The following is a 27,675-nucleotide window of genomic DNA, read 5'->3' as shown; positions in this document are numbered from 1 at the left end:
CAAAAAGTTTACTTCTATCACTACCAAAAGCATTATAAAAAATACTTTGCAGTTCAAAGTACTGCAATGTTTATCCCCTCACAGATTAATTCTAAAGAAAAAACTCTATCATTTCAAGGGAGGTAACACAAACTCTTGATAAGAATTATAAACTGAATTTATTCGAGCTCCGGGGCCTCCTCATTCTCCAAGGTCTCCACCATCAACAGCTCAAACCGATTGCTTCCTTCATGCCAACTCCTAGCATTCAGGGTGGTTCCCACTCTATTCTCTGACCAGCTGATACCTGATTTCTTCTGCTTTCTTCTTTTTGAATTTAATTTAACCTTTGGTAGGAATAGTTCAGCAGGGGCACAGGATCTTGTGGCATTGAACAGATTTTCGTAGAGTTGCTGGGCCTCAGGACACAAGCGCAGGAGGCTCTCCACCGAGGCCGACGTCAGTAGTTGTCGGCACAGACCATGCACCAGGCTCCCACTGTACAGTCTGCTCAGGGAAGAGGAGAGGATATCATTACAGTTGAGGCTCCTGCGCTGGGACAGCTGTCACTAACGTGGCTTCAACAGATGCATCAAATACTGAGAGCACTGCTTCTATAAAATCATTATTACTTACTCAAGGATAATCTGTTTCTTGAAAGAAGGAACTGAATTGTTACAAAGATTACTTCTTGGCTGGTAATACTTAGAACTTTTTATCTACAAAGTAAATGATGGGTGCTTGCTGGTTCTGCAACTGGCCCCAACTTGAGCAGGCCTCTTAACACTTCAAAGAAAAGGAGTTAAAATGCCTCTGATTAAACAAACAGGTAGGCTGTTGAAATATGAAAAAATTTAATTGCATCATTTGTGAGGTCATTGGTTCACCTGGATTAAAAACTACACAAATACAAGCTGAGATGAACTGGAAGCCACAGATTTAATATTAATATACAGCTTACTGCCAGGGTTGATTGGTACCTTAGCAAATGATGGAGAACCACCATTCATTTAGTATAAATCATCACTTAAAGAGCCTTTGATGCTGAGATGCAGGAACAACTCTCCTGCTGAAATCACTGTTAAGGGAACTGTTTCTGCTGTTTTGTTTTAAATAGATCTGTGGTCACTAGAGAGGATCCAGTCAAGGATGGCCAAAATTATTAAAGGAAAGGAATAAAGAATCCATAGGTCAAAGGGCAATTAATCTTATTTGGTAGAAAGTTCCAGGGTGTATTAATGTAATCGGAGCCTGGCTGGGTTGGCAGGTTTGTGTGGCCACCTGTGATTGCTGGGGTTCCCTGGGGGCAGCTGAGGCTCAGGTGCTGTCAAGCTGGCTGGCCTGATGGGCCGACATGCTAGCAGCAAGAGCTTCAGCACTGCCAGAGCCTGGACCTCAGAGGACGAAAGTCAAGCCTTGGGACTTTGAACAGTAAAATGAGGGGTAATGCCATCGCTTTGGTTAAGGAGTTAGGTGTTAAAAGCTGCAAGAAAGCAAGGAAACAGAATTTAATGCCTCTCCTTCCCTTTCTCAAAACAGAGAATAACAACTGTTTTGTTACGAGTGTACAGGAATATCAGGACCTGACCAAGAACAGAGGATCTGACACCAAGAAGTTTGCAACAACTAACCGTGCCCTCCCTCACTTTTCCTACAAAAGGGCTTTGCTGAAAGCTTTTGGGGGAATTTTTGGTTTTTAAGGCACAAGCCACCCATCTCCCTGCATGGCCCTGCAACAAACCCTTCTCTGCTCCAAACTCCAATATTCTGGTATTGTTTGGCCTCACTGTGTGTCAGGCACACAGACTTACCTTCAATAACATTAACAACAGTATTTACTGCTAGGAAGCTTTGAACTTGAAACATTTCAAGTCATACCAGCATACATGAAATGCCTCCATATAAAACTAATTTATTCAATAAATACGTGAGTACTTACTGAATGTCAGACTCTGGGGCTATAATAGTAAACACAGCAAACAACTCCTTAGCCCTCCCAGGGCTTATAATCAAGTGCAGAGATATATGTAACTGCAAGTCTATTTTCTAATCATCTCCCTTTTGTCTTTCTCACTCATTCCCTCAAATATACAAATCATTCAGATGTCCAGTCTGTTGATCCTACCACCCTTTTTACTGGCCCACACCCTACTGCTAGCCTTTCCTTATACATTTTACACTCCACAGTCAAATGTTAACCCACTTCCTAGCATGCAGGCTGTCTCTCCCTTCTACGTACTTGTCTGGCAAAACAAAAGCCCCAGACAAAAAAATCCACATAAGCATCTAATAGTCACATCACTAAAACTCTGTGACAACAGACTTTTTAGATGTTTTGCTCACTACACCCTAGCACAGAGTAAATATTTACTATCTGAATGAATGAATGAATGAATGATAATATGCCAAGGGGTAAGAAATGCAAGTACAAAGACACAGAAGAGCAGCAGGACCACAGAGACTGGAAGTAGGGAATATTTCAGTAAGATCATCAGAAAAAGCCTTTATACTGTGATATCTGAAAGAAATGAGGGGAAGAGTTATACTCTACCAACAACTGCCTCTTACCTTTACTTTAAGGAATTGATTTTTTTTAAAAAATTTGGAAAGCTTTAAAAAAAAATCATGGAAACTTTCTTTGGAAATATGGAAATAATTTAATATTTTTTAAACTTAGCATTATAGTTCTTCAGGTATAACAGTGATCCCAGACCAATTATACTAAATTTGGTTTCGTTAAAAAAATCTTTGCTTTAAGTGTAAATAGAACTTTGACATGTGGCCACCTGAACCGGTTTCCTGGAACTTACTTACCGAGTTAGGTCTGGCTCCGGAAGAGGCGTGGACAGCAGTTGGTTGAGATACAGCCCCATCTGCAGGCAACACTGCCACTGACAGAAGACGTGAGCTGTGTCCATGTCCAGCCGTGTGCCTGGTGGCGCCTTCACTTGCTGAAGCTCTTCATACAGCGTCTCAGCACCACCGCCCTGCACAGCTTTCTCCTCTAGATAAGAGACACAGCCAAAGGGCAGTATTTCCAAAAACACTGTATCTTCTTGTAATATTTTTCCATACATAAAACTTCAGATTTCATAAAGAAAAAAACTATTTAAATAACCAAAATGCTTTTCTTTTCTAGCTCTTAGCTATTTTCATGTAAATGAAAATGTAAAAGCCTTTTGACGTATAAACTGAAATATTTACAGAGATGCCTTTTTAGTGACAACCTAAGCTTATTCAACCCCAAATTCTTTACTTTTTCTTAAAATAATATCTCTTCCTCTGATCTACTACCTGACCTTAAACACATCTGCATTTGAACTCTCCAAACCCTAAATCTGTCTCTGAAAAATACCAATTACTATGAAAAATCCCACTCTCTTTACTATTCTCTTTCGCTAAATTTCCCCAAAGAAACAGTCGTGTGTTTGAAACACGCTTTAAATTCTGTTTTATGGGGAAAAAAGTAAGACTCTTAAGAGAATCTGGCAAGTCATCCACCTGCTCAACGTTGAAGGAAAAGCAGCAACCACCCCAGGAGACCTGCCTGTGCCCAGGTCCACACGCAGCCTGCCTTCCAGACCAACTTGGAAGGGAGGAAAAGGAGGCCCACCTTTCACCAGTGAGCGAGCAGCAAGGCACTGAGCCTGCCTCGCTGGGGGTAGGGGGTCCACATTCCTAAAAGAAAACAGACAGACCCTTGACAGACCCTGTCTGAAAACAGACAGACCCTTCTGTTGGACTCAGGTAAAAACCTAATAGGCTGGTGCTCTGACAATCTTAAACTATGTTTATATTCAGTGAGGGGAAACACCCCAACTTCTGTCCTAATTGGTAGCAGGCTGGAACTTACTTGCTTTGCAATAGTCCCCTGTGACAGAGGCTCTCACATTCTGGGGTTTCCTGGAGTCTGTGTTGGCTCATTGTTTCATGAACTTAATTTAAACAGCAGATATCAGAGTAGTGCTGTCCAGAACTTCTGCCATGATGGGAATGTTCTACATCTGTACTGTCCAGTACAGCAGCCTCAGGCACTTGTGGCTCCAGGGCATTTGAAATGTGAGTTCATTGAGAAGCTGAAGGTTCAACTTTAAATAGCCACATGTGGCTCACAGCTATCATGTTAGATAGTGCTGTTCTAGAGTGTGACAACTGTTATACATGTTGGATAAAGCTCATAATCTTGTACAAAGTAATTTCATTAGAGGATTGATAGGCTCCGATGCTTCAATATTTATTTCACCTGGTGTTTAAATGAAGATGAGAGTGCCTCAAAGTGTATTTCTCTAATAGAGAAATTACTGTTTCTACCATCATTAACTTATATACTAACAGAAACCTGCAGTGGAGAAAACAAAAAACAAAAGCACAAGCATTAACGTTTCCTGTTATTGTAGGTGTTCAGAAGTTCCACTAATGGGCAATTTGACATAAGTCTCCAGGGGAGATGCTGCTGCTGCACTGAAGAGAGGGACAGGGAACACGGAGTACAAAATGCACATGGAAGTCGTGCTTTCAGGACTCAGCCTCAGGTGCCGTGGGGCAGCTGCGTGAGGCAGCATCAGCACATCTTAACTGCTGTGCCCTTGGGGTCAGGGCACACGTGGTGCTCAGAAAGATTGATCAAGGAATCAGAGACGTCTGGGTGCCCCACTTCTAAATTTGGATACAACTGATGGAAGTAAATAATCTGAGAACTTTTGTTTGTTTCAACTGTTGATTATATGCACATAACTCATGAAGACATACTCCTGGAACATGCAGGTAACCTACCAGGGCTGCTGACCATGGCATGCAAGGGCCCCAGAAGCATCCCCAGCAGCAGGGCCTGTAGGTGATGCAGCTTCAGTGTGGCCTCTGTGTGCTGTACCCAGTAGCAGCTGACAGCGACAGGCAACTTCAGCACGGCAGGGACTGGGTCCAGGAGGCTCTGTTTCACCTTCAGTGTTTCTAACAGAAGCATCTGCCGGCTAGCCAAGGAGAGCTGAAAATACGCACCAGACATTCTGTAAGTTACTTTGGGGAATGTTGTTTTTTTTTTCCCTAGTATGAAGACACTTTCATGCAAATGAAAATAGGTCAGTTTCTTATCTTCCTGTGGAAAAAAATCAGCCCCACTAAAAGCATTTAGAACCTTTGTAAGGGGTGGCATAAGTTTGGTGACTGGCTGGACGTGCTGTCGTCCTTGTTCACATCAGTCCATGCCCCGCCCCCCAGTCCACAATCCGTGGGGGCTGCTGGTTATCTTCAGTGTGCCTGTCACCTGGGAAGCTAGTGAAAACAATCCTCAGGCCCCATCCCTTAAAACTGATTCAGTAAATCTGAGGGGAGCTCAGAAATCTGCATTTTAACACTTGTGCTTTAAGAAACAAATATCTACATTCAACCCTACCCTTACCTGCCAGTGACTGTGCCGGCCTCCTCCTCCATGAGGGCATCACTGACCACCTCCGGAAGGCAGACTGGGACGACATGCAGCCTCTGCAGCATCCCACGCAGCCTTCTGTTTGTCTGGGTCATGACTCAAATGTATGTCTTACTGTCTGTTTTCTTCCACAAGAGAATTGCCCCACTTCCTAGTGGCGGGTATATTCCAGGGGAACAGCAATATTTAAGGACTCACCACACCAACTTTTACTCCAGGTTTCACACAAAGGGAAGTAATAAGCTATGAGAGCTTCAGGCTCTGGTTGAAATAATTTTAACTTAATGAATATCTTTTCTTTTTTCTTTTCTATTTTTATTCTTTTTTAATTGAAGGATAGTTTTCTTAAGATTTAAGAAACATAAGGGACCTTGCAGGTCACAGAGTTTCACAGATAAGGAAATTAGGACTATTAAAAGAGCACCTCAGGGTGACTTCACCATCAAACGCTGAGAGGAAAAATAATAGTTTGTATTAGTGGTGTCTGCACAAAGCCAGAAAAGACTTCCTCCTTAATTTTCTGGAAAGATGAGACTGCCTGGCACGTTTCTCGGCATATAACGCCTCGCCAGTAAGTAAGTGTGTTGACAGCTGAAAATGTTACCTTGAGATGTTACCTTGAAGTAAAACACATTGTAACTGACAACAGTTTCATTGTCAGTGTATGACAGCTTTAATACAATGATTTATAGGTACTGGTTTTAATAAATAAATACTCTGATGAAATTTTTTAAATTAGAAATACACAAAGTGGTTTACAGCACAGTCAACCACCCCTTTGGGAAGTAGCATTATTTAAATTGAAATATATTCCTCATAATCTCCTAAACTGATCAAAGGAGATACCAAGCAAAGCTAAGAAAATACATGAATTCTTTTCTGACATAATGCTTAAATTATTGAATTCTCTAGCCAAGTTAAGACTTTCATGAACCAAGCAGAGACCGGGCTTTGACTTCAGACAGGTTCTCCCCTCACTAACACTGCAGCCGTGAGCAAGTCTCTGAACTTTTCTACAGTCAGGTCTGATTATCTGTATAATGGACACTAGTATGAGTTACACAAGATGTTTCATAAGACTCACTCATCCATGTTCCCTTCCCAAAGGGGAACTGCTCTGCTCACAGCCCTTAAATCTAGTGAGGGTTCATGCTGCCACAGAGGCAAAGGAGAGAGGCTGGTCCTGGCACACTGCCTTACTCTCCAAGAATGACCCCTTCCATCTCTCCTTATGGATAGCCTCTTGAGGGTTCACTTGAACGGTGCTCTGTCCACAAGTAACACAGCAAAAATGGAAACACTATCCTATGTGGTTACTGTGGGAACTAAATAAGAGATTGTTAAAGTTTCTATTACAAGAGCTGGCACAGAGCAGATGAAGTATTATTATTTTTTAAACTAAAAAAAATATTTATATATTTGGCTGCATCGAGTCTCAGCTGTGGCATGCAGGCTTAACTGCAGCATATGGAATCTTCCTGGACCAGAGATCAAACCTGCATCCCCTGCACTGCAAGGCAGATTCCCTACCACTGGGCCACCAGGTAAATCCCAGGTGAAGTACTATTGCCACATCATGTTAAGCAAACAAAACGAACAGATACTATCACAAAGTTTCCATATCTTCACATCTCTGGAATCACATCTACACCAATACCCTTTAGAATTACCATGGGCCAGTCAGCGCTAACAGCCTTGAATTAGACTACAGAATTGACTGTGTCAATGGAACCCAAATGACATCACTGCAGATACAACCAAGATCTCATCTCGCCTTGAATACAGGTACATGATGAGAATACCTGCCACCTCCACTGAGGCAGGATTATTATCACACTGCACTCACTGACTCAACTTGATTTTCAGGCAGGAAAAGTGTCCCAACCCCTGTGTCATACCATATACACACACAAATATCAGTTCCAGATAGATTTCAGATCTAAAGGTGAAAGGCAAAAATTTTTTTATGACTTTGGAGCAGGCAATAAGTAGGTCGCAAAAGTGATAGGTATAAATAATGAAATTTTAGAGTGTATTAAGAACTTCTGTTCATGAAAACATACTCGAGTAAAAAGACAATCCACAGTATACTCCCCACAATGCATGTTATTTGATAAAGGACCTGTATCTTTGGCCACCTCATGTGAAGAGTTGACTCACTGGAAAAGACTCTGATGCTGGGAGGGATTGGGGGCAGGAGGAGAAGGGGATGACAGAGGATGAGATGGCTGGATAGCATCACCGACTCGATGGATGTGAGTCTGAGTGAACTCCGGGAGTTGGTGATGGACAGGGAGGCCTGGCGTGCTGCAATTCATGGGGTCGCAAAGAGTCGGACACGAATGAGCGACTGAACTGAACTGAACTGATATAGGAATAAACCAAAAAACAGGAATACGAGAAAAGACTTTGAATAGAAGCTTGACAGAATATGCACACAGCCAATGAACACATGAAAAGGTGTTCAAATAAAGTCCTCAGAGAAATGCAAATTAACACCCATCAAATTGGCTAAAATGATGGCAATAATAATAAGAGCTAAAATTTTTTAAAAGGATAGACGACACCAAGTCAGGGTAACGGTATAGAGTCAGAGGAATGCCCATAAACTGCTATGGGAATATTTACTGGTGAAACCACTGTACAAGAGCACAGTTGACGTCTAACTAGGAATGGAGTAGCTGGGACACAGGACAATGTGCAACTGTCACGTTCTGTTGAAATGTGACCATATTTTTACTAAATGCTGTACACTCAGATGTTCATAACACTATTCATAACAGCCTAAACTGCAAACTGCCCAAATGCCCATCAGCTATTAAAAAAAAAATAGCTGGAAAAATCAATTGTGCCATATTCCCTCAATGCAAAAATGCACAGCAATGAGAAATCAATGATCTGCAACTACACACAGTGATATGAATGAATCTCATTAATCTCATGAACATGATGTTGAATAAAAGAAGACAGATGATTTATAAAATGTAAAAAGTAACTATTCAATGTTGTTAGAGATTAAGACAATGATTACAGGAGGTGAAGGAGAGAGTGACTGGAGCCACACTGGGGCAAGCAGGGGTGCTGATAATGAGTCTTCATCCGGGTTCTCCTTATGTGGAACTGTCAAGCTGGTCAGAACTCATCAAGGTATAAATTATCTGTGCACTTTGCTATGTTGACACATGCAGGGAAGGATGAAGGGCAAAGAGGCAAAGGAAATATTTAGGGCTGATGGATGCACTCATTAGCTTAATTGTAGGATGGATTCACGGGTGTAAATGTACATCGAAACTCATCAGAGTGTGCCCACTTAAAATAGACATTTCATTGTACATCAGTTACTTCTCAATAAAGCCATAGATTAAAAAAAAAAAAAAAGGCCTCCAACATTGCACCATTTATGTTATGAGTAGAAATGTAATTTCAGCAACACATCCTTTAGAATGTTGCTGTTGGAGGATGGAGGGAGTGAGAAGGCACCTTGAGACTGAAAAATGAGGCATGTGGCTCCATATAATCAATGGATTGTTTTATTGGGTAACTCGCTCAGGGTGGGATCAGGATCTGCTGGACAACAATCGATCAGAAGCATTTGCAGGGGCCATTGGGACAATTTATAGTTTAACCTGGGGGTAAGTACTTGCAAACAGGGTATGCATTCCTAAGTCAAAATTCATGAATGGGTAACTGGTCTCATGGGCATAGTCAGACTGCTTCAGAAAAGATTTCCATTGTTTGTGACTAGCAGAGCATAGCGGCCACCTGGTCCTAATGATTGTTAAAAAGTCTCTATTCACCACAGAGACCTTACGACAGAGGAGTGACTGATGGCCCTCCAGTACACTCCTGGGAAGGGTCAGTGGAAGAACAGGAAGAGCTATAAGGATTCAGCATCAGTCATGCTAACAGCCACACTTTTTTTTATTGGTATGGGTAAAGTTTTAATAAATCCCTGTTTGGAATCTGACCTATGCTCAACTCTAGTCAGTTGTGCTACTTAACAAGATAAGAATGTCTCTCATCTAAACTTAAATGGTGAATGAATTGTACACACCAGATGTGAATGTCCAATCTCAGGCTTCCCTGAGCATGGTGACTTGTAATCAGGCATGTCCCTTGCAGGGACCTCAGAAGTTATGTACATGGAATTGTTACAAGAAAGATCAGATCCTGTGGAGAAGCAGGCCAATGGGACTTTTTCCTTCTTTAATTGAGATATAATTCCCATGTCATAAAATTCACCCCTTTAAAATGGTTTATTTGTGCCATGCCATGCCTTGAAAGAGGAGAGTGAAAAAGTTGGCTTTAAAACTCAACATTCAGAAAACTAAGATCATGGCATCTGGTCCTATCACTTCACAGCAAATAGATGGGGAAACAGTGGAAACAGTGACAGACTTTATTTTGGGGGGCTCCAAAATCACTGCAGATGGTGACTGCAGCCATGAAATTAAAAGATGCTTGCTCCTTGGAAGAAAAGCTATGACCAACCTAGACAGCATTATTAAAAAGCAGAGACATTACTTTGCCAACAAAGGTCTGTCTAGTCAAAGCTATGGTTTCTTCAGTAGTCATGTATGGATGTGAGAGTTGGACTGTAAAGAAAGCTGAGCACTGAAGAATTGATGCTTTTGAACTGTGGTGTTGGAGAAGACTCTTGAGAGTCCCTTGGGCTGCAAGGAGATCCAACCAGTCCATCCTAAAGGAAATCAGTCCTGAATATTCATTGGAAGGACTGATGCTGAAGCTGAAACTCCAATCCTTTGGCCACCTGATGCGAAGAACTGACTCACTTGAAAAGACCCTGATGCTGGGCAAGATTGAAGGTGCGGGGAGAAGGGGACAACAGAGGATGAGATGGTTGGATGGCATCACTGGCTCAATGGACAAGAGTTTGAGTAAGCTCCGGGAGTTGGTGATGGACAGGGAGGCCTGGCATGCTACAGTCCATGGGGTCGCAGAGTCGGACACGACTGAGTGACTGAACTGAACTGAACTAATGCCTGTGCTGTGCCATGTCATGCTAAGTCACTTGAGTCATGTCCGACTGTGCGACTCTATGGACATAGCCTGGGGGCTCCTGTGTCCATGGGATTCTCCAAAGCAAGAATACTGGAGTGGGTTGCCATGCCCTCTTCCAGGGAATCTTCCCAACCCAGGGATCGAACCTGGGTCTCTTAAGCCTTTTGCACTGGCAGATGTGTTCTTTACCACTAGCAATAAGCATGTGCAACCATCATTAATTCCTGAACATTTCATCACCCCAGAAAGAAAACTTTTCCTATAGGAGTCATTCCTCATTGCCAAGAAGGCTCCTAGACCCACCAATGTGAATCCTATTATCCTGCCTGAGCTGTTACCAATGGGGAGGCTAGTTCCCTGGTCACCTGTGCAGGCATTCTGGGCTGGATGATTTTTGGTTGAGGGTGCTGTTTTGCCAAATATAAGATGTTCAGCAACATACTTGGCCTCTCCTAACTAGATGGCAGTAGCAACAGGCCTCTTCCCCAAGTGTCCCCAATCAAAAGTGTCCCCTGACATTGCCAAGTGTCACCTGGGGGCAAAATCACCCCTCATGGAGAATCAATGGGGTATAACCTTGGGAGGACTCCAGACCCTGATTCAATCCCCCGGGGATGCTGTCCTGAGGTCCTATATCATGGAGCTGACGGGCACTTGGAGTGGCCTGGGAGACTCCTGAGTCTGGATACTGAGTTGGATCTAATGTGCTTAGTTGCTCAGTCATGTCTGACTCTGTGCGACCCCATGGACTGTAGCCAGCCAGGCTCCTCTGTCCATGGGGTTCTCCAAGCAAGAATACTGGAGTGGGTGGCCATTCCCTTCTCCACGGGATCTTCCCAACCCAGAAATCGAACCCACATCTCCTGCATTAAAGGCAGATTCTTTACCATCTGAGCCACCAGGGATCCAATGCCACGCCCCCCCCCCCAGCCCCACAAATAAGTATTGCAATTGGAATTGTGAATTTATTTGCATTTAATTTGTAAATATAAGCAGCTTCATACCTATTTCTGATTTTTAATATATTTATGTAATATTACTAAAAAAAAAAAGTAAAGACTGGGATCCATGAGACTTTCTTTTAACTTGAAAAGGGGGTTGGCCTGCTATTCAGGTTTAAGCAACAATGAGTTAGGTTAAAACTCATGTTTTCAGTATCAAACTAAGCAAATCATCCTGATGCCATAAACCTCAAGTCTAAAAAAAATTTCTCATCAATAAACATGAAAAACTAGGCCCAAGCATCAGTATCAATTTTGTTAATTGCAATTCAGTACAGTCTGAGATAATAGTTATGCCTTTGGTCAAGGCCTGAAGGCAAACTTTCCTTTTTCTGCAGCTTAGAATTATTTTCCCTTTCATTTTTAGTCACTAACCCCATTCTATTACTAGCCAGTTAACAACACACCAGTAGTAATAACCACAAAGATAACACATGCTACTGAAGTACAGTGGAAATGGTAAATTCGGCACTAAAGGATCTAGGTTTGAGGCCTAGCATGGATAACTCCCTGGCTGATGATTCACACAGTTACTTATTTAGAGTCCTACTTTTCTCAGCTACGAAAGAGGCAATATAGCAACTGACCTCAGCTTGTTATACTGATAGCTAATACATTTGAAAGCACTTTGTAATCTGTAATTTACAGAAATTGCGGTGGTATTACAAACACTTACCTCAGTCAATTTGCTTAAGTCAGAATGATCCTTGGGTAGTTCTACTGCATGAACAATTGATGTTTTGATATTTTTATTAATCCTTTCCACTTCGCTGAAAGTTGGAGGCTGAGGAGGCAGTGCATCCCAGGCCACATTACATGCATGTGGAGGAGCATTCACGAGGAGCCCATAGATGACTTGCCGGATGGGCAGAGAGATTCTGTGGGCGTTTGGTCGCTGCATGTTTTCCACCTGTGTGTGGAGAATGGTCCGTCTCAGCACCAGAGCATCACTGATGAAAGGGGACAGTTGGCCCTTGGCTAAGGCCGCAAGCACCCACGGTGGTAAACTGGGATTCCAGGTGTCTGGGCAGGTGTAAGCACCATGCTGGAAGAAGTCCTGAATCCTTCCCTGGGCCTGCAGGTACTCCTCCATGGATCTGCACAGAAGTTCCTTCACGGTTCCTCGTCTCTTTTTGGGGAGATGGTTCAGAACGCTGTCTAATGCTTCGGTAGGGTCAGCGAAACGAGACAACCAATTTAGAAGTCCCAGCACCCGGTGATGTCTCCTACCCTTGGAACTGGCAGCCCCAAGAGGGAGTCGTACTTTACTCAAGAACGTCTCCATGACAGGCAGATTAACATGGTCATTTCCACACAGCACCGCGAAAAGAGGCAGCAGCGTTTTGTTCATATTGCCAAAGTGACAGCACAGTGCATCGAGGAAAAAGCACTTGGCAGGGATGTAGCAGTCTCGTGTGCCCTTGATGGTGTTCACACTTCTCCACTGAAAGCCATTCAATGGGCAAAACCCACTTTTCAGGTCAAAAATGCAAAAGTCACTATCGGAGGATAACACGGGGCAATTCCAGTGATTAGCAAGGGTCATAATGTCCCGATCTGCTTCCGCAAAGCACTGGACGAAACATACCTGCAGCTTGATCAGAACCTGTATGAATACCTCTCGGATGAGTAAGGGGCACACATACCCACCCCCGCCAACAGACAGGGAATGGGCCATCTGGATCTTCTCCCTAGCTCGATCCTTTAAAGTGTTAAGCTTCTTATCTGAAATGTCACATCCTCCATCTAAGACAACATATGGACAGATTTTACAAGCAAACAGTGATTCAAAGAATTTTTGTACAACATCTGTAAAAGAATCATAGTCCCCTCCATACCGCAGCTCCAAGTTTGAATTGAAGTAAAGCCGGTGGAAGAGGGCATAGCCGTCAATGATAATTTTTGTGTCTCGCAACTTAACATCAGTGAAAAACTCATTACTATGATCTTCTACAAAACTCATTAGACCTCGGATACCCATGATAGTCTGAAGAATTGCCTGTTTAAAACAAGAGAACACATTTTTAATTGATGTCACAGATGGGGAACAAAGTTTCCAGCACCATCAAATGAACAGTGGAGATTATGAAGAAATCTTTAAATAGAACACATTAGGTGTTAGCACCTTAGTTCTTACCTAGATTCTGAGCCAACACCACCTAGTTGAGTTCTTTTTTATTCTCTCTCGCTTTCCCCAAGTGTTACAAGGCACAAATTCAATAGTTTCGTGGAATCTGCTCTTTGGACAGGGATAGAGGCTGCCAACGTACAGAACTTCTGCAGGCTTTAATATTGAGACAGTCATCATCCTACAACACAGAATATTTGTTTTGTTGGGTCAAAGTAAAAGGTCTTAAGCTACAAAAATGATAACCTCAATCACTTAATATATCAGAAAACATAGGCTTCAGTTAACTAGTGTGCAGGGTCCCTGATATGGATCCAGTTTTTCTATTTTGATAATCAGAGTCTGAGAATTTCTTTGAGGCCTTGGCTCAAGGGCCTGTCTTAATTAGCATAGTTCCAAGTTTCAAGCCGGGAGGAATCGAATTCTCCAGTTTCACCCTAACAAGGGACTCTTCTCATCTGTCTCTGCCTATCTTCCAGATTACTGAACATATCCTTCCCCAACCAGCTAAGTCCCAGGATACAAATGGCTAGTTTCTCCTTTGCCCTCAGGCTCCAATATGGCTCAGCAATGCACGGTTACTAATGCTGTGTTTATTTAAAATTGTGAGATTTTGTCAAACATGGATTTTTTCTTTTGCATTAGTTTTGATTTTTAAAGAAATTGTGTTAGAATTTACCTTGATTGCAGAGTTTTGGGGCTTCCTCTTGCATTCAGTGCCCAACTCACTTCACCTCAGTATTGGCCCTGTGTGTCTCAACACCTTATCCTGCAGGGTACCTACTTCTCTGCAAGTCTCTCTTCTAAAGCAAATGAAAGTAGAGACCACATCAACTCATCCCAGGCTAGTTACAGCATCTTGTAGAGTAGATGTTCAACAAATTAATGCTGGACAGGAGGGCGCACAAAAGGTCTGCTCCAAGCCCTCAAACACGGGCCTTCACACCCGGTCCCCAGGCCGGCAGCGGCCACCTGCTTGGTCCTTTGGAAAGACCCGCGGGACCCCGGCGAGAACTGGAGGACCTAATTGTGCCAGACCTCCCGAGGGGAATCGGAAGTCTCCGCGTTTGACGTCACGGAGCCCCCGGTTACCGGAAGTCAGTGGCGCAGACTCCGCGGGATGTGAGGGGTCCACAGGCTTCGCGCGAGGTCATTAAGGAAACACGCTCCGAATGGCTGCCGTTAAGACAGGGTAACAAGGCCCGCAGGACGGGCAGTCTTTTCCCCGCCCACCTGGGTCTGCGCACACTTCCGCTTAAATGACCCTCTGGGGGCCGCCTCCGCGACTTCCCGGTATGCCCCGCGCCTGCTTCCTGGCAACGGCGCCCAGCAGCCGCGCCCGACTTCCTGGTACCGCGCTGTCTCCTTGACAACGGCCCCCGCAGTCTGGGTCTCCAAGCTCGCCCGGCTTGGCAATCGAGGTGTGAGGCGGCACCTCCGGACTCCGGGTTACGGGAGGGACTCTGGGAGTGCGCGACGCACCCTCGCCCTCCACCCGGAAAGGTACGGGGAGACTTCTCAGGGCGCGGGCGTTCCGGGAATGTGATGGTTTCGAGGCCGCCTCTCCGGGACTCCGAATCCGCGCCTCCTCGCTTCTCTTGGCTCTTGACCTTCTAGAACTGCTCCAGGCCTGAGAGGATGTGTGGCTCGTGCCTCCTCCGTTTGTGTTAAGCTGCTTTGCGAAAATGTAAATTTAAAAAATTTACGGCAAAGAATTATTCGTTTGACCTTAGGGTTAAAGTTTCCCTTAAGATTAGAGTCCTGCTTCAGCCGAATCTGGTGTCAGACCTGCTGCTTCTCCATTGTTGTTACTGAGCCGAGATTGATATAACTGCCAGCCACACAGTTCCATCCCCAAGAGTCAATGTGCAGCTTTCAGATTCTTATCTCTTGTATCCCGCCAAACACACTTTGGGTAGCAGCTGCTGGACATTTAGCTGCTCTGACAGAGTTTACTGAACACCTACTCTGTGCCAGTCGCCGAGGACACAGAAAGAAGGTGTGCTTGCGCTCAGGTTCCTTCATAGCCTCTGTAAGGTGGAGGCAAGGGGACACTGACCAGTTCTCAGGTGGCTGTGCAGTCGCACAGAGGAGGCTGATGAAACCAGCGGCCCAATGTGGGACTGGGGAGGGGGTGGCGGATTGTGACTGAGAGGCTGGGCTGGAGGGAGCTTAGTCTGGAGTCCTCTGTAGCGCTGGCCGCATTGCTTAGACACTGCTGGGCTTAAATGCTCATTTATAAATGAGAGCTCCTGGGAAATTGGACTTCCTCAGAACTATTCTGACCTTCCCTAGGCCGGGACCTTTATCTCATCTCTCCAATAAGGAGGATTACTGAAAGGGTCTTTTCAGTTGGAAAGGTTATGAGTCCATGCACTTTTAAAAAGCTTCATTTGGCCAGAAAGCATCACTTTTATGGAATCAGAAGCAAACAAAGATACATTGGGAGTCCTGTTCTCCAGTTGTTTTTTCATCAGTAGATTTCACTAATATTTTCTGTCATCTTGATAATCCCACATAATATAGGGATTTCCAGGTCTGGGCCCCAGCTCTGAGGTTCCAGTCCAGTGTGTTTTACTGTTGTCATGATCACCTAGCCACTTAGGTGATTTGCCTCCTCCTTCCCTCCGGCTCTCCCTTCTTTGCTTCCTGCCTTCTTTTCATCCTCCGCTGGTTACTAGTTTTCCTTCTCACCGGCATTAGGAAAAACTTAACTGATTAATACATTATTTCATGAAAGGAAGTGGTGTAAATACACATTTCCTTATTTATGTTGGATTCCAAGGATGTTTGTAATTGGCCACCACCATGATGAAGCCCGTTGGCCATATACCTCAAACTACACAGGTAACATTTTGTTTTCTCATTATGCACAATAGGTTTTTGTTTTATAGCTTTGGAATTGATCTGACTCCAAGGCCCAGTATTCAATTTAAAATCATGCTTTCTTAGCAATTTAAAATGAAACTCATTTTTCATAGTAATTAGCAAAACATTTTTCATTTTGATGAAATAAAAGTGATTTTACCATGCACATACTCATATGAAACAGTCCTTTTCATAAGTCTGCTATGCATATATAGTTTCTTGAGGAATTACAGCTTTACCTATGACAAATTTATATTCAGCTAATAAAAATACAATTTTAGATTTGAACTGCATTTGTGAAACTTCTTGTTTTCAATCCAGGGAGGTTATTCTATACACAGTGTATATAATTAAAAAAAACTTCAGAAACTGGATCTGAATTTGCTTGGGATGGAAAAAAATTCATTTCAAATCCATATCCCTCTTCACATCTATAAAAACAAATGCAAATATGCTGGTTTAAAATCTACAGGAAAAAATAAAATCAAACCAGCGTCATGCTAATTTCTGGTTTAATCCTAACTCACTATTTGTTTGGAGAATGCAATGGGAACCCACTCCAGTACTCTTGCCTGGAAAATGCCATGGATGGAAGAGCCCGGTAGGCTGCAGTCCATGGGGTTGCTAAGAGTCAGACGTGACTGAGCGACTTCACTTTCACTTTTCACTTTTATGCATTGGAGAAGGAAATAGCAACCCACTCTAGTGTTCTTGCCTGGAGAATCCCAGGGATGGGGGAGCCTGGTGGGCTGCCGTCTCTTGGGTCGCACAGAGCTGGACACGACTGAAGTGACTTAGTGGCAGCAGCAGCACCATTTGTTAGTCAAAATAGACATGAAGGACTTCCCAGGTGGTCCAGTGGTTAAACCTTCCAACGCAGGGGGATGGAGGTTTGATCCTTGCTGCAGTAGCTAAGATCCCACAAGCCTTGTGCCAACAAACTGAAAACATAAACAGAAGTAATATTGTAACAAATTCAGTAAAGTCTTCAAAAATGGCCCATATTAAAAAAAAATAGACACAAGGTGGGAAGAATTACATAAAACTTGATGGAGATGTGTATATTTTAGGGAATTATAAAGTTCTTTTATTTGGATGTTTTTTGAAAAGTAGGCAGGGAGTATAAAATCTTAAACAGATTGTTGATTGTAAAATATATATACATCTCAGAACTTTGGGGAAATTTGACTGTTACTCAGTTTTGTCAAATTTAGCTATCTGAGAGAAGGCTCTGTTTATGTGAAAGACTGCCTTATATTGGAATCTGCAGTATCTCTACCTTTTAACATTTTCTCAAGTAGTTAAAGTTAACCAACATTGGGTCATTCAATCCACTAATCAAGGAGTCAGTATCACTGTCACTTACATTTTTTGTTAGGAATAGTTCAGCACCTATTAGATCTGACCTCTGGATCTTTCCTCTTTAAGGCATTGACCAGTACTACTTGGATGCATTTGACCATCTCCTAGGAGACTTGAATGAGACTTGGAGTTTCTGTAAGCAAACAAACAAACAGGTCTCTCGTTTGGAGCAATGCTGAAATTCCAAGAGGCTGCTAAGTGTGTGAGTGGATCAATAGCTGTTTCCACATGTCCAAAGTCCTTGATTGCGAGAAGATACATGCTTCAACAGAAACTTGGCAGTGGAAGTTTTGGAACCGTCTATCTGGTGTCAGACAAGAAAGCCAAACAAGGAGAAGAATTGTAAGTAAAAAATATTTCATGCAAACCTTGAGTTGTCTGCTGTGTGTGTGCAGCTCTTATGAAGTACTGTTTACTTTGCTCTTTGCATTAAAATAAGAAGTTAGTAAGAGATAGAAAAGCTCCTTGAATGGTGTCTTCAGAGGAGATTGTTAAAGGCCGATGAATATAATATAATGGGGTTCAGTTCAGTTCAGTTCAGTCACTCAGTCGTGTCTGACTCTTTGCGACCCCATGGACCACAGCACGCCAGGTTTCCCTGTCCCTCATCAACTACTGGAGTTTACTGAAACTCATGTCCACTGAGTTGGTGATGCCATCCAACCATCTCATCCTCTGTCGTCCTGTTCTCCTCCTGCCTTCAATCTTTCCCAGCATCAGGGTCTTTTCCAAGGAGTCAGTTCTTTGCATCAGGTGGCCAAAGTATTGCAGTTTCAGCTTCAACATCAGTCCTTCCAGTGAACACTTAGGACCGATCTCCTTTAGGATGGACTGGTTGGATCTCCTTGCAGTTCAAGGGACTCTCATGTGTCTTCAACACCACAGTTCAAAAGCAACAATTCTTCGGCGCTCAGCTTTCTTTATAGTCCAGCTCTCATATCCATACATGACTACTGGAAAAACCATAGCCTTGACTAGATGGACCTTTGTTGGCAAAGTAATGTGTCTGCTTTTTAACATGCTGTCTAGGTTGGTCATAACTTTCCTTCCAAGGAGCAAGTGTCTTTTACTTTCATGGCTACAGTCACCTTCTGCAGTGATTTTGGAGCCCCCCCCCCAAATGAAGTCAGCCACTGTTTCCACTGTTTCCCCATCTATTTGCCATGAAATGATGGGACCAGATGCCATGATCTTCATTTTCTGAATGTTGAACTTTAAGCCAACTTTTTCACTCTCCTCTTTCACTTTCATCAAGAGGCTCTTTAGTTCTTCTTCACTTTCAGCCATGAGGGTGGTATCATCTGCATATCTGAGATTATTAATATTTCTCCTGGCAATCTTGATTCCAGCTTGTGCTTCATCCAGCCTAACATTTCTCATGATGTACTCTGCATATAAGTTAAATAAGCAGGGTGACAATACACAGCCTTGATGTACTCCTTTTCCTATTTGGAACCAGTCTGTTGTTCCATGTCCAGTTCTAACTGTTGCTTTCTGACCTGCATACAGATTTCTCAAGAGACAGGTCAAGTGGTCTGGTATGGGGTAGATTATATGAAAGTAAGATTTTTATGCATACCAAAGTCTCAGTAACAGCCTTGCTTCTGCTTAACCTGATTGAGATTTGAATGAGAAAATAAAAATTGTTTATAAAGACTGCATTTTTAGAAGGCTGAGAAGGCTGAGTACTGAGGAATTGATGCTTTCCAACTATGATGCTGGAGAAGACTCTTGAGAGTTTTTTGGACAGCAAGGAGATCAAGCCAGTCAATCCTGAAGAAAATGTAGAAATGTTATGAAATGCAAATGGATGGTATTTCACATTTGAGGTAAATAGAGTGTACTGAAAGTGAGTGAAAGTCACTCAGTTGTGTCCAACTCTTTGCGACCCCATGGACTAGTCCATGGAATTCTCCAGGCCAGAATATGGAGTGGGTAGCCTTTCTCTTCTTCAGGGCATCTTCCCAACCCAGGGATAGAACCCAGGTCTCCCGCATTGCAGGTGGATTCTTTACCAGCTGAACCACAAGTGAAGGAAATATAACATTGACTTTTTTTGGCTTTTTTCCATGGAGGAGTTGTTCAAAGTCTGTAGTCATACAGCCCTCAAAGTAGACATTTAAACCAAGTTATCTTGTATTTATGATGCACATGTTACTTTTTTCCTTTTGATTTTAATTGAAGCCTATAAACTTCCATGGTAGAGAAAACCTGTTAATGCTGTTGGACAGTACATCTCTTACAAATAAAGATGAATCTTCATTTTTAGCTTAAAGTTGTTTGAATTTGCTGCAGTGATAACTTAGTTGAAACTGAAAATAAGAAATGTGTACATCAGAAACGCAGGAGGAAAAGAAAGGAGAAGGAAAAGTGATCTGAGAAATTAGCCCTTAACTTGAGAAGAACAAATTTCCATCCTGTAATCTACTCTATCTTAGAGGTTTTGATGCTACTCTGAATTCTTCCAGCTTTTGCCCATTGGTTTAAAATCAGTGTGATAAACTTCTTTCTACTTCGTAATATGCCGTAAAAGCTATAAAAGTAATTGTTGCACTGATACTACTATTTTATTTTTTTTAAAATCAACCTTTTAAATGGTCTCTATGTCCAGAATTTTTAAAAGTAAGTATCTAGACTTAATAATTTTTGATGAACTCCTATGTGAAGAATGGGAACAGTGCTGGCACTTTTCTGGTGTCCTTAGAACATGCTTTATGACTCAAAAAAATAATTTTTTACCTTAAATACTAGAAATACCCAAGACATTTAGAACAAGATGATAAGTTTATGAAAATTACTAGAGACTCTTTATGGAGACATTAAGAGTAGACCTAAATCTAACCCAAGAGTTACAAAATTCACAGAGTAAAGAATGTATACAATTTTGGTTTCTTCAACTAATGAGAAATGTGAAGAATTTTAGAGTTAACAGGAGGCCTAAAAAGTTGTATGAAGACTAAACTTGAAAATTTCAAACTTGAGATAATGGGTGATAATGGGTCTGTGTATGTGTGTAAGTGTGTAGGGAAGTGGAGAGGAGATTGGGAGAGAGGAGGGGGCTGGGGACGATTGGGTGGGAAGTGATTTGTTAGTGACCTTTGTAGTATCTGAACTTAAGAATTATGACTTGAGCTGAGGAAAGCCTGGATGTGTAGAATGAATTCAACAGTGAGGATAATTGACAAATCATTTAATAGGAAAGGTCTAGTCTAGAATCTCTCAGACAGGAATCATTCATCATCAGAATCTCTACAACATATTATATACTGATCATAATCACTTTAGATATGTTTGGTTTGGCTGCAGAGTTGTTTCTTTTAAAATCTAAATTAGCTGCCAATATTTAAAAATGGGCAGCTCTCCTAACAACTCTCCTAAAGTTGAGCTTTTCATCTTCTCTTGAAAAAATATTAGAAGATTTGATCATATTTGCTAATGCTGCTGCCTGTGTAGCCAGTGCAGACTGAAGCTGCAGGCAGTGGCCTTCTTTAGGCAGATCCTAGAGTCCTCTCCAATTAGCTGCATTCTTGCCCCTTCTTACTGTCTCTTACACTTTCCACTGCTTGCCTGCTTTTGTAGACGTTTGACTTTAGAGCTGCTGAAATCATGAAGGATTGTGAATATGGCTGCTCATGGAGTCTTAGAATGCTCAAAGAAAGGCAGTGTAGTGTCATGGTTAAGACCACAGGTCTTGAAGGTGAACATATCAGTAAGTAAAGCCAGTCTTGTTCTTAACCGAGATTTAAGATTATACAGGTTCCTAATCTGAGCTTCAGTTTTCTTAGACACCACCTGGTAACTGCAACTGGAAGTGAAAAAAAAGTGTTAGTCACTTAGTCGTGTCCAACTCTTTGCGACCCCATAGACTGTAGCCCACCAGGCTCCTCTGTCCTGGGATTTGCCAGGCAAGATTACTGGAGTGGGTTGCCATTTCCTTCTCCAGGAATTTTCCTGACCCAGGGATCAAACCTGGTCTCCTGCATTTCAGGCAGATTCTTTACCATCTGAGCCACCAGGGAAGCTCAACTGCAACTGGAACTCTCTAAGTAGAAGCTTTTCTTTTGCATTCCTCTTTCTTTCTTTCTTTCTTTCTTTCTCTGTTTCTCTTTGGCTGTGTCTTTGTTGCTGAGCTTTGGTCTTTTGCTACAGCAGGCTTTTTCTAGTTGCGGTGAGCAGAGGCTATTCTTTGTTGCAGTGCATTGATCTCTCATTGTGGTCACTTCTCTTGTGGAGCACTGGCTCTAGGCACGCAGGCCTCAATAGTTGCGGCTTGCCAGCTCTAGCGTGTGGGCTCACTAGTTGTGGCACACAAGCTTTAGTTGTTCCTCAGCACGTGGCATATTCCTGGACTAGGATCAAACCCATGTCCCCTGCATTGGCAGCTGGATTCTTAACCACTGGACCATCAGGGAAGCCCTTGCATTCCACTTTTAAGAGAGAAAAAGTCTCCAAGCAAAGCTATTTGATATTAGGTATGTGATCTTAGAAACTTCTAGAATCTTTCTTGAGGTCATAATGCTTCTGTTGTCATCTATTCTTGCCTGTCTCCATGGCTGTCTGAAAGAAACTGGTCCTCAGAATGCTGACCTTTTAGCTGCGTAGGGCAGCAGCTCACCATTGATTGTTGTTTTTAATGCACACATAGAGGCAGGAGACTAAGCCCATATTTTTAGCATCCTTTCCCGGGAGTGCTGACAGTTGTACCTTTGGTTTGTGATCAAACCACATTAACAAGCACCGCCCATTCTCCAAGCAGTTTCGTTAGTTTATGTTTTTTATTCTGCTTTACATGCTAGGTCATAAACATAGGAAATTGGTTTAGAGATGGGTAGAAAATACCTCCTAAAAAGATTTCTGTAATGTTATGAATGCTGTTCCCTTAACAGATCAAAGTTGATCTGACTTTCTTCATGTTTTCAGATACACTCCTAACTTTTTGAGATGATAAGGAGAAGGTGTGGTATCTCTGGATTCACAGGTGTCTCAGTAAAGAATCTGCCTCCAGTGCAGGAGAAATAGGTTTGATCCCTGGGTCAGGAAGATCCCCTGGAGGAGAAGATGGCAACTCCTCCAGTATTCTTGCCTGGAAAATCCCATACACAGTGGAGCCCGATAGGCTGCAGTCCATAGGGTCACGAAGAGTCAGACACGACTTAGCGTCAGCATGCATGCACACATACATCCATAGTACCTTCAAATGCCAGACTACTGCCTTGGTACCCGTATTAAAGGAGTTACTTGACAGTCCATGAGCCTCAGCTGGTCTGTAGGTCACTGTTAACAGTTCCTGTGAACTCTAGGTCCAGGAAATATGCCCTTTAGATTTAATTAAAGAACTTTCTTAGATAGTTGCAATTTGTTACTGTGCCTCTTGAGGGCATCACTCTACCATCTATATTATTCATATACTATGAATTTATGAATTTGAATTACAATGTAAATATCACATTCCTTTACATTTTTATTGACTTTCTGCATTTACTGTGAAATTTTTTAAAAGACTATGGGCATTATACTTGATTAATAAATGTTTGGAGAGAGGGGGTTTTTTTGGGCATAGAAATATCTGGCATTCTTTTTTAGTTATCAAAGTAGAATAAAATTAAGCTTGAAATGATTAGTGAATGAGATAGGGGATTTTACTTTATTATGCTCTGTGTCATGAAATTCATAAAACAATATTTGGGAATATTTTCTTTCATAATAAATTATAGAAACTCTGGTCTAATGATAATGTGAAGGTGTGATAAGGTTAATGCATATTCCTAAAGTTTATTCTAATTCTGGCACATAATTTTATATTTTTTGTTAAGCTTTCAATTTTTTATTATGCAAACCAAAGGTTTTGATAAGCTAGGACATTACTTTGATACTTAGAATAGTATGTGTAATTTAATAGGAATCATGGGGCACAGTTGGTGAATTTTAGCATTAATCTTATCAGCATAGAATGCTGGTTTTTAAAAAAAACTTTTATCACATTTAAGATTCAGTGACATTATTATGTGGAGTTGATTTTCTGCTGTAGTCTTTTAGTTTGTCAACTCAAGTGTGTAATACAATTTATGTAATAAATCTTTGGTTTAGACCAAGAACCAGGAATGAAACTGAAGCAATAGGATACAAGCTTTGGCTCTTAGGAACTTCCTTTCTAGAAGAGACATGAAACAATCAGCAGCCAGTGCAGTTATTCAGCCTTTGTGTGGCAGGTTGCTCTTAGAGATGTGGGAATGGCCACTGCCCAGCTTCCTCTTAGCTACGTGAGGTCATTATTTTGCTAGTTTCTGTGCTTTATCTCAGAGCTTTCATTCTCTCGCCCTTTGGTTCTATCCATGAAAATATCTAAATATTTCCCTCCGTAGCTGTGCACCTACACTTTGGTCTTTGCCTGAATATGCTCAACATGGTTAACATGGAAATGCCTTTTCTCTCCACAGGACATTTTTTTCCCAGTATCAAGTCTGTTTAGTATGAGATGAGGATCCTAAATAGGAAAGGCCACCAAATCCTTGGAGAAATGTCCCCAAGCCCACACAGTGAGGCCCAGGACCTTGCCCCACAGGAAAGCTCTGGGGCCTGTATTAGAGTGGATTTTTACAAGCCGAAGCAGATTTCCCTCCCAGCCATGGAAACAATATAGGAGAGATGGAGGCAGGGGGCTGCTGATAGAATTAGTTGTATTGACAGCAAGAGCAGAGTGGTCTTAGACCTTGAGAATAAAGGAGGTGAAAAGTTATAAAGAGGCAATAAAAAGAAACCCAGAACCGTCCAGGTCCTTTATTGTAAAGCTAAAAAAATGGCTGTCCTTAGCCCAGTCCCTCCTGAGAATATCTCAGGTCTATAGCCCAGTTCCAAAGTGTTGTGTTGAATTGTAACCACCAACAGGGGTAGGGCCAAGGGGGTCAGGGCTTTTAAAGGACAGAACCATGCTAAAGCCATCACATTAAGATCCATTCCTTGCTTTCATCTCAATACACCTAGAGATGATCAGTCTAGGTGAGGAACAAATTCAGATAAGACGACTCTATAAATCATGATGCAACTTCTTAATTCTAGGCTTAGAATGAATAAGCATCTCCTTTCATGTACCTCCCCACTATTTTCTGGGGTGAGTCTGGAGAAGCTGAATGTCTAATCAGAAGTGAAAGTATAACTAAAATGAAATAGGTGGGAGAATTAGACAGTTATTTGATTTAATCAGATGAGGGTCTCTTCTTCATAATAGGGAACATTGTTCCCAGCGACTGTTTTCCTGGGAACCCTCGGAGCCAGTGTATGTTTCCTGAACACTCCAGAGGCACGTACTTACAGTTAACCCTTGGCTATCTTCTTTTCCAGTATTGAAGGTAACATGCATACATTTTACAAAAATACATGTGTGCATAAAGCAGGGAAATGATCTGTAATCTTGCCATCCAACTTGTGGTGTTTACTGTATCCACTGACAGACATTTATTCAGTCTTCAAGGAAACATGGCATTGGTCATGGTAGTTGCCTCAAAGATTGAGGACAAGGAGTCAAGGAGACTCACTTTCCACTGAACCATTTTGGTACATTTGGAATTTTGTACCATGTGCAAGCTTGAAAAGATCCTCATAATAAATAAAAGAAACTCGATATTCATTCAACAAATCTGGTGACCAGATTCTGGTACTCTCTTTGAAGTGGAAGTGAAAAACTGTTTTCCCTTTTTGTATGCTCAGAGATATTATATAATAACTATTTCAGTGTATCCTTTCTGTTGGTGGTATAAGTCTGGGACACTAATGAATAACCAAGCTTCAGTCACTGATAAGTGATGGGCATTCTGTGCTTTAGTTGAAGAATATTTGAGCCAGTTCAGTTGGTAAAGAATCCACCTGCAATGTAGGAGGCCCCGGTTTGATTCCTGGGTCGGGAAGATTCACTGGAGAAGGGATAGGCCACCCACTCCACTATTCTTGGGCTTCCCTTGTGGCTCAGCTGGTAAAGAATCCGCCTGCAATGCGGGAGACCTGGGTTCGATCCCTGGGATGGGAAGATCCCCTGGAGAAGGGAAGGGCTACCCACTCCACTATTCTGGCCTAGAGAATTCCATGGATTATACAGTCCATGGGGTTGCAAAGAGTCAGACATGACTGAGTGATGGTCACTTTCACCTTCAGTGGATTATAGCCACTTTTGCTGAGATGCTCTGTAATTAGAAAAAAAGGACTTCATCCATTTTCAAGTTTGTTTCCAACACTTTGAGACATGGAGAAATCAGTTTTCTTATTATAAGGAATGAACTAAAAAGCCTCCCTTTCTGTGTAAATGTTTTCACTGTTTATGGAAAAGGACATTATTTCCTCTTAGAGAATTAATAAATTGACTTTAGTAACCTGCCAGTGTCAAAAATAATTAAAAATGAGTAATAGTTCTTTATCAGAATGTATAGATTTTATAATATTTGAAACAGCTTTCAGTGACTCAACGTGAAGTTGCTCAGTCGTGTCCTACTCTTTGCGACCCCATGGACTGTAGCCTGCCAGGGTCCTCTGTCCATGGGATTTTCCAGGCAATAGTACTGGAGTGGATTGCCATTTCCTTCTCCAAGGAATCTTCCCAACCCAGGGATCGAACCCGAGTCTCCCACATCGTAGACAGACGCTTTACTGTCTGCGATCAATGACAGTAATTTCTGCTATTTAATAGCAGATAGCACCCCACTCTAGTACTCTTGCCTGGGAAATCCTATGGACAGAGGAGCCTGGTAGGCTGCAGTCCGTGGGGTCGTGAAGAGTTGGACACGACTGAGTGACTTCACTTTCACTTTTCACTTTCATGCATTGGCGAAGGAAATGGCAACCCACTCCAGTGTTCTTGCCTGGAGAATCCCAGGGACAGAGTCGGACATTACTGAAGCGACTTAGCAGCAGCAGCAGCAGCAGCTTTCAACAAAGCTACTGTTTATATATTGCACCTACTAGCACCTATTTATGGATTTTCTGTCGATTTATTTAATTATTTGAACATATCTTTACTTTCAGTTTTGAGTCATTCTAAATAAAAACATCAATAGATTTAATGAGTCTTGCTTTGAGTCTGTTCTCTGTACTCTGATTAAAGCTATTATTTCTATATTATGACCAGGAGTTCTCCCCAGCAGGTGTCTGTGATGATGGAATTGGATTGTTGAGTGAGCTGAGTTAATTTAATAGGATTCAATGGTTTATGCAGTGGAGAGTTATAAAAGCGATTTGGAGGAAACTAATGATTTCTTTCCACTTTTCCATGCCAGAAAATATAGTTTTCTTCTGTTATTTTTATTGTAGTGATCAGGTCTTTTCCCCTTAAAATCTTCAGTCTTTTTATAGAGAGTATAATATGCTGCTAAGTCACTTCAGTCGTGTCCGACTCTGCGATCCCATGGACAGCAGCCCACCAGGCTTCCCCATCCCTGGGATTCTCCAGGCAAGAACACTGGAGTGGGTTGCCATTTCCTTCTCCACTTATAATATGAGTGCATCTTAAAATCTCTTTTTAAGTAGTTCATGTTCTGGAACGTGTTGTGTGTAGGCTCCTTCTGGGTAAATCTGGACGGGGTAAGTCTGAACTTAAACTTCACTTTGAGCTTTGCCACTTGGTCTGCAGTAATTCAGATCCTTTGAGGTTCTGGCCATCTTATGGCATTAGGGTTTGGGAGCTGGAAGGGAAAAGGGAGGAGAGAAGGTGGGTGCACACTGGCTTACCCCAATTGTAGTAATGAAGTTGACCTTCTGAGGTAAGTGATTCACATCTTCCTGAGGCTGCATGTATTAGCAGGAAAGAAGCCATGAGCTTTTATCTCAGATGTAATACTTAGGAATGAGGGATGACTAATAAATACAATACCTTAGGATGAGTAGGTTGCAAGGAGACCCTCCACTTC

General features: G+C 42.2%; 2 protein-coding genes across 5 annotated transcripts in view; one reads left to right on the top strand and one right to left on the bottom strand.

Moving 5' to 3' along the window:
• Positions 1-158: 158 nt before the first annotated feature.
• ASTE1 (asteroid homolog 1) lies at positions 159-13,408 on the bottom strand. Its single transcript, XM_068974947.1, has 4 exons — positions 12,104-13,408; positions 4,753-4,963; positions 2,794-2,983; positions 159-486 (listed from the first exon to the last, which is right to left on the bottom strand). Exons 1-4 carry the CDS (start codon positions 13,406-13,408, stop codon positions 159-161), a joined length of 2,034 nt encoding a protein of 677 aa, XP_068831048.1.
• A 4,549-nt stretch (positions 13,409-17,957) lies between these two features.
• NEK11 (NIMA related kinase 11) overlaps positions 17,958-27,675 on the top strand; it is a 277,295-nt gene continuing 267,577 nt past the window's right edge. For all 4 annotated transcript variants that reach the window (XM_068973446.1, XM_068973452.1, XM_068973440.1 and 1 more), the window contains exon 1: positions 17,958-18,127. In XM_068973446.1, the coding sequence (XP_068829547.1) occupies positions 17,958-18,127 (170 nt within the window). The remainder of the gene's footprint in view (positions 18,128-27,675) is intronic.

The sequence above is a fragment of the Capricornis sumatraensis genome, chromosome 1 (assembly GCF_032405125.1).
Source record: "Capricornis sumatraensis isolate serow.1 chromosome 1, serow.2, whole genome shotgun sequence".
Lineage (NCBI taxonomy): Eukaryota > Metazoa > Chordata > Mammalia > Artiodactyla > Bovidae > Capricornis > Capricornis sumatraensis.
The sequence above is the reverse complement of the archived record's forward strand: the minus strand, read 5'-3'. Positions and strand labels throughout refer to the sequence as shown.

What these genes read in the sequence shown, in the direction of transcription:
- ASTE1 (XM_068974947.1), bottom strand. Translation starts at nt 13,408, where the DNA reads ATGGGTATCCGAGGTCTAATGAGTTTTGTAGAAGATCATAGTAATGAG. An exon ending in ACTTAAGCAAATTGACTGAG is followed by an intron (nt 4,964 to 12,103) that starts GTAAGTGTTTGT and finishes GCGTATTTTCAG; the next exon opens with CTCTCCTTGGCTAGCCGGCA. An exon ending in TGCCATGGTCAGCAGCCCTG is followed by an intron (nt 2,984 to 4,752) that starts GTAGGTTACCTG and finishes TCTCTTATCTAG; the next exon opens with AGGAGAAAGCTGTGCAGGGC.